Source organism: Psammomys obesus, unplaced genomic scaffold (assembly GCF_907164565.1).
Source record: "Psammomys obesus unplaced genomic scaffold, mPsaObe1.curated_primary_1811, whole genome shotgun sequence".
NCBI classification, from domain to species: Eukaryota; Metazoa; Chordata; class Mammalia; order Rodentia; family Muridae; genus Psammomys; species Psammomys obesus.
In genome coordinates, this window is record NW_026596085.1 from 15,889,818 (window position 1) to 15,902,435 (window position 12,618).

At 49.3% G+C, this 12,618-nt stretch overlaps 1 protein-coding gene across 1 annotated transcript in view; it reads left to right on the forward strand.

Annotated features, from left to right (window-relative positions):
• Window positions 1-4,447: 4,447 nt before the first annotated feature.
• The window catches only part of Efcab6 (EF-hand calcium binding domain 6), a 176,569-nt gene continuing 168,398 nt past the window's right edge, over window positions 4,448-12,618 (forward strand). Inside the window, exon 1 of the mRNA XM_055627242.1 lies at window positions 4,448-4,504. Coding sequence (XP_055483217.1) covers window positions 4,461-4,504 — 44 coding nt within the window. The 5' untranslated portion in view covers window positions 4,448-4,460. The remainder of the gene's footprint in view (window positions 4,505-12,618) is intronic.

Here is a 12,618-nt window from a genome sequence, read left to right on the forward strand (position 1 = left end):
TGTATAAGAAAGCTCTCTGAGCATGAGCTAATGAATCATCTAGGTGAGCCAGCATGGGGCTTCTCCAATGGTCTCAGCTTCAGGTTCCTGCTTCTGCTCCTACCCTGACTTCCCTCAGTGATGACTGTGACCTTGAAGTGTAAGCCAGATACACCCACTCCTTCCAGGTCTTGGAAAGGAATTTAGAGCAGAGAAGAGAATCGTGGGAAGGGAAGAGAATGTTCAGGTCTCGATCGGTGAAGTTTGGCTGTGACATTAGCAGTGAGCTCCTTGTCAATTCAAGGCAAAACAGACTCAAAAAAAAAAAAAAAAAAGGAAATCAGTGGCCAGGCATATAACCCAGCAATAGAGCACTTGCCCAGCTCGTGTGAGGCCCTAAGCCCAATTGCCAGCACCTTCAAATTGGAATTTATTGAATCCAGGGAAATAAGGTCTTTGGTTCTAGTGGGAAGATGTCTTTCCTCACACTTAGATGGAAGGGGAGAGTTCTCCTGGGTTTCATCAGGCGAGGCGGAGATGGGCCTCGAGATAACTACTAAATGACAAACACATAAGCTCAGTGTCCTCACTTTTGGGAGAGAATGTGCTCGTTTGAACTGAACATTTGAAATTAAGGAACTCTGACTCATAACAGTTTCCAGTAACACGTTCTGAGAATTGCCCCTGTGGGGCTTCCTGAGTGGATTATCCCACCCTCTGGCTTGGCTCCAGTCATCTCTGTGCTCATTTACTTAGTGGTGATTTAGTGAGCGTCTGCCCTGTGCCAACCCGTGCCTGGGCTTTGGGGATGGCATAGCGATGGGTCCCACCTTGACTTTGTATTCCTCCAGCTCCCACACTGCAGTTTGTTTTTTTCCCTGCTCAGGTTGACTGCTTGATTATCCTCTAACACCCCGAGATGGTGCTGTTGGCCCATTTCCTGAGTTACTTGCTGGCGGGCACGCGCACAGAGCTGTGAGAGCAGCGGCCTCAGCAGCTTTTCTTTTTTAGAGTTTTGTTTATTTTTTACTTTTTTTTGGAGGGCATGGGTGATGCGGCATGCCCGTGGAGGTCAAAGGACGACCAGTGGGAGCTGGTTCTCTGGCTTCAGCTTGGAGGGACTGAACTTAGGTTACCTGGCTTCCCAGCAAGCCCCCTTACCTGCTGAATCATCTCGCAGGCTCCTTGTCCTTGCCTCCTTCCTGGTTCCAGGAGAAGCTCTCCAGTCAGATCATCACTTGCAATTGGTCCAGCGTCTGCAGGCTTACACGTGGTCCTCCCTGTCAGGATCCAGGCTGAGATCCTACAGTTGAAAGGGAACTGCTATTTCCATTTTGCCAACGAGAAGACCGGGTGGGTTAGGGATCAACTTGCGAGTCTACACAGGAGATGTCAGCAATGGTCTGATCCGTGAGCTTTGTCTTTACCATCCCTGGAGGTGGAGCTCTTTAATGCCCGTGTCCTTAGGTAGAACAGAACACCCGCTTGTACTTGACAGTCCAATAGAGTCCTCTCAAGTATGTGGCTGTAGCTGCCCACATCTTTTGTGCGGCTCATGATTTTTTTTTTCCAGTTTAGTCAAGTGCTCTCCCCCTCCCTTTCCCTCTACCCCATGTGATGCCAGCACCAACAGTTTTTTGCTCTTGATGCCATTGCTATTGGCTGCGTGTAGATTTTACTGTTGTGTTGAGTTATGTTTCTCTGGGTGCCAAGGCAGATGGATGGTACTTTTGTTAGGATCTGATTATAAATAGCATCTGCTAAAAACTGGACATCAGTCTTTCTCTGGCAAATGGACAAATAACTCTGGGAACTAGCTGCCACATGGTGGCTTTGCCTGTGGGGAAGAAGCAGAGCTGGAGCTTGGTGTGGTGGCTCACTCATGCCTGTGATCCAGAAGGCAGGGCAGGAGAGGCAGGAGGATTAGGAACCCTCTGGTACTTGAGTTCTAGGCTAGCCTGGGCTACGTGAGGACCTGACTCAAGCATGATGTAGTTAGGGATGAGAGACGTGGAATCTGTCACAGTGTCTGGTCCTGCTCAACACATTGTTAGCGTTCAAGAGCAAGGGTAGTATTAGCCCAGGGGCCTACCTCACAGTGTAAGATGCTCCCTGTAGCCCAGCAAGAACAATGGCTAATGACATATTCATCCTATGCCTGGTCTCTATAGGTCTAAACAGCCAGTGGGGTCTCTTCTGCTGGAGGGGCTTGCTGACTGTCCATAGAATCATAGAAACATCTAAAAGCAGACGCCTGGTGAAAGTCAAGATAGGGCTAGAAGAACAGACAGGTAAGTATGTGGCCCTGATACAGAAATGGAACTGAAAATGACTCTGGGCCTTGTAACTTTTTCTTTAGCAAGCAAAATGGTCGGAAGATAAGCTTGCAGGCCTAAGCTCTCTGTAGATGTGACTGGTAGGGGAGCCTCATGAAAGAAGCATTGTATTTTTAATCCTTAAAAAATATTTATTTATTTATTTATTTATTTATTTATTTATTTATTTATTTATTGCAACAGAACCAAAAACTCTGGGCTCAGGGGTCTTTTCTGAGACTGACACTCCAACCAAGGATCACACATGGAGATAACCTAGAACCCCTGCACAGATGTAGCCCATGGCAGCTCAGCATCCAAGTAAGTTCCCTAGTAAGGGGAACAGAGGCTGTCTCTGACATCAACTCAGTGGCTGGCGCTTTGATCACCTCCCCCTGAGAGGGGAACAGCCTTACCAGGCCACAGAAGAAGACAATGCATCCAGTCCTGATGAGACCTGATAGACTAGGGTCAGATGGAAGGGGAGGAGGACCCTCCCTATCAGTGGACTAGGGAGGGGCATGGGAGAAGAAGGAAGGAGAGTGGGATTGGGAGGGCATAAGGGGGGCACTTACAGCTGGACTACAAAGTGGATAAATTGTAATTAATAAAAAAATAAATAAGTTTAAAAAAATAAAATATTTTTATATTTGTATAAAAGTTGAAAGTCCAGAGAGGCTGTGGGTACTCCCAGTTCTTGGACCCCCAACCCCAGTGATACCATTTGCAGAATAACCACAGTACAGTGCTCCAAACTGGAGCAAAAATTTGGATACAATGTCGAATTAGTTGAACCCAGAATTTAAAACTTTATTTGGCTTTCAGGAGTATTTTTCTCTTTCTCCCGGTTGTGAGGATCTACAAGACTACTGCAGTCAGCAGAGTCATGATTTTCCGGAGGCAAGAAGGCAGTTCTGCTCAACACGACTCAGTGGCCTGTGCTGGTTCCCTTGAAGAGACAGCCTGTGTGTTTAACATTTGTGGTCCCCCGAGCTCATCTGTGAGCGCAAGGACCTCCATGCCTCCCACGTCTCTTGACAGTTTTATTGAAGTTTAACCACATAATTTGGTAGCGTCCATTAAATAAATTAATAGGCTGTAGTAATCTGAGGTGTGTGTGTACGGGGGCAGGGTCTTCTGTGTTGCCCAGGCTGACCTTTAACCCACAGTCCTTCATCTTCTCGGATTACTACTGTCTACCACCCTGCCCCCCAGCAATATACTGGGCGTAGAACTCAGGTCCTCTGTAGCAAGAGTAAGTTCTCCTAACAGCTGAGCCATCTCACCAGCTCCTTGGCTGTAGTCTTCAAGGTCTTTGAGACTCACAGCAGTAGAAACATTATTACAAAGTGGTTGAATGTGAGGGATGTCTGAGGTCACTGTTACCTGTATGGGGGAGGCTATTCTGGGCAGAGGTATCCACAAAGGCTTCCCAGGAAGTGACATTAGTTTTGAGTTCCCAGAATGATGTTTGGGGGCCTGTGGAGGCAGTAGCAACCGCTTAGGAACCTGGACAGTCACACATTCTTAATTCCCACCCCCTCTTCCTGGCAATTGGAATCTAGAACTAAGTGCAGCAATCTGTTTCTAAGAAAGATTCCAGATGATTCTGAGGGACACTCAGGCTTGAGAATCAGTGATCTCCAGGATTAGGAGAGTTTAGTGGGCAGAAAGGGAAAGATTGAGATGGATAGGCAGAGGTGACAGCATGTGAGGACAAAGGCGTGGAAAGCATCTTGTGTGTCCCGGGACCACCAGAGGCCAGTGTGGTAGAGGTGTGAGAACAGGGATGGGAGGCAGCTGCAGAAAGACATGGGTTGATGCTGTGTCTTCCTGGTTTTCAAAGCCCAAGGGCTGCTGGACAGTGACAGTGATTGGAAGGAACAGGTCACCATTGGCCATTCAAGTTTATTGCTCTGGCTGTTGTGTGGAAGGATGGAAGTGTGTGTGTGTGTGTGTGTGTGTGTGTGTGAGTTGGAGTGGAACCTGAGAGTAGGAGGAATATGCCTATAGTGCTCACAGGCAGTAGCTTTACTTGTGTGGCTCAGAGAAAGGTTGTGGTCAGCCCATCGGTGCTAATCCAGCTGCTCTCTCCTTCCTCAGAATTCTCCAATTTACAAGTATTTGATCTAAAAGGAAATGAAGCGCAACACTCTCAGACTAAATATGGCCAGAGTCAACAGCACTTTGTCAGGCAGCACCAAAGCCAGGTAAGCCGTGCCATGTCCCGTCCCATGAGGCCTGCTGCAAGCCTGAGAGGAAGGTGCCCTCAAATCGGGGGGCGTCTCTTGGCGCCTCCCTCTCGTTTGTGTCAGCCACTCATCCAGCACTCCTGTTTGTTCAGGCTTGTTCATTCTGACTTGAAGTGCCCCAGCACTGACGTCAACTGCACAGCCACCACTAGATACCCACAGTGCCCTGGGCATCTCCTGACCCAGGCACCTGTGGGAACAAACGGACCACAGGACTCCTGCAGCAATCCCCTCTTCCTGCCACAGATGGCAGCAGCAGCAAATGTTCCGAAGCAGGGAAGCCCTGGGAACTTTGCCTGCTGCCTCTGAGGACTTGGGGGACTTGGCTGGATGGTAAATGGCATATGCCAAACACGCCTTGTCTGCTGGTAGAGCCACGGGGAGGGTGCGAAGTCTCCAGTTCTCACACGTTTGAAATGCTGAGAGCGGGATGGCTCCATGGTAGCCGTCTGGGGTCCTGCTCTCTCCCTGGTGTCCTGTGTGTGCCTGCCAGCACAGCGGGGGTGGGCAGAGGAAGCATTACACAGACAGCCTGGGACACACAGAGGCCCTTCTGAGCGCCAGTCTTTTGAGGATTGATGTGTGCTGGGGTCTATACTCATGGTTCCCCCTTCTCATGGCCTCCCAGGGAACACACATGGAGATCCACGAGCCTGTGACACTGTGAAACCTTTACAGTTACTCCCCACCTCTCAATAGAGGGAGAAGAGTGAGGAGTCATGGCTGAGGATAAAGAGTGGGGTGGTCTTCAGGTGTGGAGGGAAGGGTGGGTGGGCAGCGCCTGTGTTCTACATATGTGGTGTGAGTGCCTAGGCAATGGCGCATGTGGCTGTGGTGTGTATGGGCGTGCGTGCCACGTGTGTGGTAGCGGTATGTGGTTTGGTAAGCGTGAGGGGGGTGTGTGTAGCAGGCGGTGTGCGTACGAGCATCGAATGTGTCACATGTCACGGGTGTATGGTGAGCACATGGTATTGTGGTGAGAGTGAGGTATTGGTGTGGTGACTATATGACGAGTGTGCGCTGGGTACGTGTGCTACAGGTGTGCAGGGAACATGTATGTATGTATGGCAGGCGCGGTGACTGCGTGGAATGGTGACTGCACGGAACGTGTGGTAAGTATATGTGAGGAACATGTATTATGTGTGAAGTGTGCGTGGTGAGAGCATCTGCTGTGTGTGGTGTACGTGTGTCCGCGTGGTGTATGTGTATACGCATGCTTTGTAGCGCGTGCCTGTGGGGTGGGAGAGGCCGCCTGGTTTCATGAAGGCTGTAGGTCTCCCACCTAAAAGCGTGGCTTCAGATCTCGGTGGGTGCAGCGCAGAGACAGTCCTGGTGTGCCCAGGGCTCTGGAGAGCAGGGAGGCTTCAGCTCGGAGTGGAGGGCACGGCTGGTGGTCGGAAGCACAAGGTGGGCAGAGGCCAGCCCCTAGGACCCACTTAGAAGAGAGCAAATGAAAGGACCCCGTCACCACCCTCCCAGGCGTAGCTGTTTTTGTTCTCCTGCTGTCCACAGGAAGAATCAGGTATTTCTGTCAGGGTGTTTGCGCTGCACATGCCCTGCCCCCCTCTTTAACATTGTTCTAAACGCATAATGTTACTGTATCTTCTTATCACCCACATTTCCAGCTCACTGAAACACATTATCTTTAGGAGTGGTGCCTGTGTGGTTTGGGGGTTTATGAGGCTTGTCTAGTGCCTCGAAGGGGCGTAGATCTGAAAGCCCAACAGCATCCCTTAGGCTGGGGTTCAGGAGGAAGGAGGGGGCCATGTGGGGATGTGGGAGACCCCAGTGATGGAAGGCTGAGGCTCAGGCAGGACACTGTTGTCATGGAGTTTGGTCAGTTTATGGCCACAGTTGTTTCGGCTGAATTGAATTCAGATGGCTGGCTAAATTGTTTCTGAAGATACTCTGTCATTTGGAAACTGCTTAGAGATCAGCTCACATCCTTGTAATTCCTTACATTGAGAGCTGGGGAACGGAGCTTGCCACAGCCACACAGTCTAAGATGGAGGCAGCGTGAGACAGCAGCCTGGGCCTCCCATGTCAGTGTCGGGACCCTGGATTCCTCAAGAGTGCTAGAGCCTTCTCTGTGTGTGTGTGCATCTGTGTCTTTGTGTGTGTGTGTGTGTGTGTGTGTGTGTGTGTGTGTGTGTGTGAGAGAGAGAGAGAGAGAGAGAGAGAGAGAGAGAGAGAGCATACGTCTGTGTGAGCATGTGGAGGCAGGGGTAGAGGCTGGGTGTCTTCCTCGATTGACGTTCACCTTGTTAGGAGTCGGGGTGAAGCTTGCTAGGCTGGCTGGCCAGCAAGTCCCAAGGACCTGCGTGTCTCTGCCTGCTGGCCCTGGGGTCACAGCACATGCCGCCACAGCCAGCCTTCCACACTTTGTGCTAGGGTGTGAACTCAGGCCCTCCTGGTATGCAGCAGGCGATTTATCCACGGGGTCATTGCCAGCCCTCCTCTCAAGTCCCTGCAGGGATAGGCTGCAGACTGGTGTGGGTTGAGAGTGAAGGTTCCCTGCTCTCTCGTCAGACCTGTGTCAGCGCCGCTGTCCACACAGCCCTCACACATGCACACTGGTGCAAGTGTCTTAAGAGGCTGAGATTTAAGTCGAGGAGAGTTTGGGTCTCAGTCTTGGGGACCCAGTACGTTTGCCTTTTTCCCCCTTTTCTCTCTAGTGCTTAATTTCCCCTTCTTGAAAAATACAGGTCTCTAACCCAGGAGATTGTTACAGAGTTGTTGATCGGACACAGCGGCCAGAGAAAGAGGCATTGGGCATTGTGTTTGAAGCTGGTAGAATCGTGACACAGAACACTTGCTAGTTTTTACATTGTTTTGACTTAAAGTGTGTGTGTGCGCCTGTGTACGCTTTGAGAAAGCCCTGTGGGCTATGGTTATCAGTCAACTTCAAGGGGTTTTGTAGCACTGGATAAACTTACCCAACCCAGCTCAGTGTCACCTGACAGCGTTTCCAGGAGGAGACGTGGAAGGCTGACACAGTGGCTCAGAGACGCTGTCTGCACCCCCCCAGTGCTGGGATATTGCACACATTTGGCTTTTGTTTGTTTTAATTTTCATGTTATCTGTATGGTATTTTGCCCATATGTCTGTGTATCACACATGTGCCTGCTGCTGGCAGAGGTCTCAAGAGGGCATTGGATATCCTGGAACTAGAGTTACAGATGGCTGTCAGCTGCCACATGGGTGCTGGGGCTCGAACTCGGGTCCTCTGGAAGAACAGCCACGCCCTTAGCCTCTGAGCCATCTCTCCAGTCTGTTCCTGACTTTATCTCTGACATGGTTTAAACTCAGGTCCTTATGTTTGCAAGGGACTACTTTATCTCCTGAGCCATGTTCCTAGCAGTGAATTCTGTTTCTTTAGCATGTATTGTATATGCCGCATATTATATACAATAATATATAATATATAGATTTGGGTTCTAAACTTCTTTTGTGTGTGAACATTTTACCTGCATGTATGTATGTGTACTATGCATGTACAATGCCCATGGAAGCCAGAAGAGTCCCTGAAACTGTAGCTACAAGTGGTTGTGAGCCATCATATGTGTGCTGGGAACCGAATCTAGGTCCTGGGGAGAGCAGTAAGTGCTCTTAACCACTGAGCCCTTGCTCCAGCCCTCTACCACGTATATCCTTATTCTTAACGGACGTAATAATTTGTGCAAGTTTATAGAACATTGTTTGACCTTTTTTTATTTTTCTTGGTCCTGGAGATTGAACCTGAGCCTTATACACACTAGGCAAATGATGTGCTGTTAAGCTGTCTGTTCGGCCTTAATATGTCATCAGAATACATGGGTTCTGTGTGGAAGGAACAGAATGGGTCGCTTCAGACACTCGTCTTTTCCTGGCGTCCAGAACATTCAGGCTGCTCTACCAGCTCTTCTGAAGTGTTGTTAATGCCAGCCGAAGTGGCCCTCCAGTTACTCAGGGTTCGGGGTTGTTTCTCTGTTCAGCTGCACCTGCTGACCAGCCCCTGTCCATATCCCACCTGCTCCCAGCATCTTCGTTCCACCACCTTCCGTTTGATCAGCTCAGCCTCTGCTCAACACGTAGTTCCTACATCCCTCAAGGGTGTGGTTAAAGAGGGAGGGGCCCCTTGTTCCTGAACTTGTGTGTGTATGTTTGTGTATGAGCCCATGTGTGTGCACATGTATGTAGGGGCAGAAGACAGTCTCTTTGCATCCTATGTTTTGAGACAGTCCCTCACTGAACCTGGAGCCTGCCGAGTCTTCTAGATTGGCCAGAGAGCCCCAGGGAGCCCCAGGGAGCCCCAGGGAGCCCCATGTCTTAGGCTTCCCTGCCCTGGGTTTACTAAAAACCGGCCACCATGACAAGCTTATTTCCACAGGTTCTGGGGGCTCAAACCTCGGTTTCCATGCTTACAGAGCAACCACTTCATCAACTGCGCCCCCTTCCCCTTCCTGTTTCTGTCTTAAAACATGTTATCAGTGTTCTTCCTCCCCTGACTTTGAGGGACATAGGAGGATGAGAAGGGTATATTCCCCCCTCTCTCTAGACCCCAGCCATGGCCTCCCTGTGCTTTTGCCGAGAGAATACTTGTTTAGAATCTGTTTACATTATGACCGTTTAGACTGAATATCAAATAGGGTCTGTGTTCAGAACCATTGCGGCCAGCCCTGGGACATCACTTTGGTGGCTGAGTCACACCATCCTGCCGTTAGTAGGCAGGAGAGTGGGAAGAGAACAAACAGGTCAGCCAGCCAGCCTCCCCCGAGGAAAAGGGTGGTTCCCTGCAAGGCTCTCAGCAGCATCAGGAGAAATTACTTTTCATGGGGTGGTATTTTTTTTTCCATGTTTCCCTCAGCTAAGTGTTTCTGGGATTGAATGGCTTTGTGCCGAAGTGATGCAGCAAAGCTCGGGCAGTGGTTTGATTATCTCTCTCCTCAGGTGGCACAGTAAGGCATGAGGCCCAAGCCTGGGCAAGCTGCCTTGTTATTGAGAAGGGGATTTATGGGGAAAATACCGTGTCCCCCCACCCCCAGCCTGTGCAGCAGCATCTATGAATGTTCGGTTGCATGCCTGAGGAGAGACCCCAAGCTCACGGACCCCGCTTCGGTCTTCAGGAACTTCCTATAACATCACAGGACGGCCTTGGTCATCGGCTAGAATGCCAACTTGTATAGCCAAGGATGATCTTGAACTTCTCGTTCTCCTGCTCTCATCTTTCCAGTGAGGGGATTGTAGGTGTGCACAACGGTCACAGTTTGGACAACTTGACTTAAAAACCTAGGCATGGCTTGGAGGAGGGAATCACAATTGAGGAATTGCCTCCATCAGATTGGCCCATGGGCATGTCTGTGAGGCAAGTTCCTAATTGATATAGGAGGACCAGCCCACTATGAGCAGTGCCGCTCCAGGGTAGGTGGGTCCTAGGATAAGAAAGCAGGCTGGGCAAGCCAGTGGGCGACTCCCCTCTTTGGCTTCCGTTTCAGTTCCTGCTTCTAGTTTCCTGCCTTGATGTCTCTGGCTGATGGACTACAAGTTGTAGGCTCAAATAAACCCCATCCTCCCCAAGCTGCTTTGGCCATGGGCAATATCGCATCAACAGAGAGATAACTAGGACAGCCCACAACTGGTTTCATGTGGCGATGGGGACTGAACACAGGGCTTAGTGCCTTTTGGGCAAAATAATCAAGCCACAGAACCTTGCTCTCTTTACTCTCCATCTTCATTGCTACAGTTAGATCTGAGAGGCTCAGGAGTTTATCTGCTGTGTTCACGAGTGTTAGAAAGGAGTGAACACAGAAGCCACACGCTTCAGAACCAGCAGGATTCTGGGAGCTTATCTGTGAATCTATGATCCCCTGCTTTCCGTTCAGTTGAAGTAAGCCAGTTCTAGAAGACAAGCTGTGCTTGGGCTCAAGGTTCTGATAGGCCAAGCCACGTGCCTCGGTTTTGACACAGACAGAGTATAAAGATCACAGATAGAAGCTTGGATCCTGTTGTACCAGCATCACAGGCAGCGGGCCCCTTAAGAGTAGGGGTTTAGTGCCGAGTGATTAGGGAGTGGGGGCTCTGCATTTGGGAGGACTTGGTTTGTGTGTGTGTGTGTGTGTGTGTGTGTGTGTGTGTCTGTGTCTGTGTCTGTGTGTCTGCCTGACTGTATACCTGCACTGATCAGCTCCAGGAGATCTGCCATTATAGGCAGTTACGGTCCAGCCAAATGTGAGTGCTGAGAACCAAACTGAAAGAAAAGCCAGTGCACTTAACCTTTAGGCCATCTCTTTAGTCCAGTGGCCATTTGTTTCTGAATACTTACACTTAATTTTAAGCAGGTTGGTCAAATCAGGAACTCTGCCTCAAAAAAAAAAAAAAGGAAAACAGTTGAGGCAAAGTGCACGCCCACACAGAAGTGTGGGCACGACTGTCACGACAGCACCAGTGGTAGATCCCAACAAGTGAGAGAGCCCCATCGCCGAGCTGGTCCCAGCCTCTGTCAGCTTCTGTGTCAACCACCTTTGCACTGCCAGGCAGAAGCCCACGTGGCTGGGCTGTGGTCACATTTAGTTTGTCAGTGTTCCTGTGCCACACAGAACAGTTGGTCTGTGGCTGTGATTCCTGGTAACGTCATCTGGTTTTTACCAGGCTGGCGCTGGCTTTATAGGTCTGCGGACGGTTGTCCTTCTCTGTTCTGTGAGCTGGCCCTCTGACTTTTTAGAAGAGCTTGCGGTAGACTGGCTTTTAATTATTCCTTGAGCAGATGGGTTAGTCCAGCGACACTGGACTTTTTGTGGCTGTTTTCTTAAAGATTATTTATTTGTTTAATGTACGTGAGTGTACTTCGTCTGCATGCACACCTACATGCCAGAAGAGGGCATTAGATCCAGTATAGGTTGAACTCAGGACCGCTGGAGGAGCAGCCAGCTCTTAACCGCTGAGCCATCTCCCCAGCCCCCTTGTGGCTGTTTTATTTATTTATTATTTATACAATGTTCTGTCTGTTTGTAGCTTTGCACGCCAGAAGAGGGCACCAGATCTCACTATAGATGGCTGTGGTTATTGAGACTTGAACTCATGACCTCTGGAAGAGCAGCCAATGCTCTTAACCACTGAGCCATCTCCCCAGCCCCTTTGTGGCGGTTTAAATGTTGATTCAGTCTCTTTGTTTATCATCATGCTTCTTCCTCAGTTCTAATCCCCTGCCTTCCTCAGAATGTATTTGTTTTCTTTTGGTTACACTGTGTTCCCTTATTTCTGGAAGGAGGGTAGCAATGTGTCTCCCATTTCTAATTTTAACAGTTGGAGTGTTTTCTATTTTTCCTTAGTCCCCCTAGTATTTACCAACTTCGCTGGTATTTTCAAATAGTGGCCTTTCTGCTCTGTGACTTTTGGATGCTGTTTTTGGGCCTCAGCCTTCTTTGTTTCCTTCCTGCTGCTCACTTTGGTTTTATTTCTCTTTCTTAAAGAAGAAGCTTAGTTTATTTATTTGAGATTAAAACAACAACAACATAGTTATCTGGAGCCAGTGAGTTGGCTCAGTTGGGAAGGGTACTTGCTGCCAAGGCTGATAACCTGAATGGGAGCCCTTGAGCCCACATGGTCAAACAAAGACTCCTGTAAATTGTCCTTTGCCCTCTGACCTCCACATGTGCATTGTGGCATGCATACACACACTAAATAAGTAAATGGTGTAAAATAATTAAACCCAGGCATCAGCATCACAAATGTCTATGTGTTACTTTACAAACCTTTTGTGTACTGCTCTTCCATCTCCCCCCCACGATGCCTGCATTCTCCTGGTTTCCTTTGACCTCCTGGCTGTGGACAAACGCATTAGTTACCACAACCACACAGCTGTCTTCTGGGACTAACTTGTAATGTCATCCCCGTGTGGTTGAGTTTCTCCTCTGACATAGTCTATCAGGAGAATGTTCCCCTTTGTATTTGGGAAGAGCTTGTATCCTGGCAAGTAGGTTTTCTGTAGGCGTCTGTCAGTTTGTTGGCGCTTCAATGACTCTCAAGCCTTATCCTTTTTTAAGCTTTTATTTACGTGTAGGAGTGTTCGCCTGCATGTGTGTCTGTGCACCATG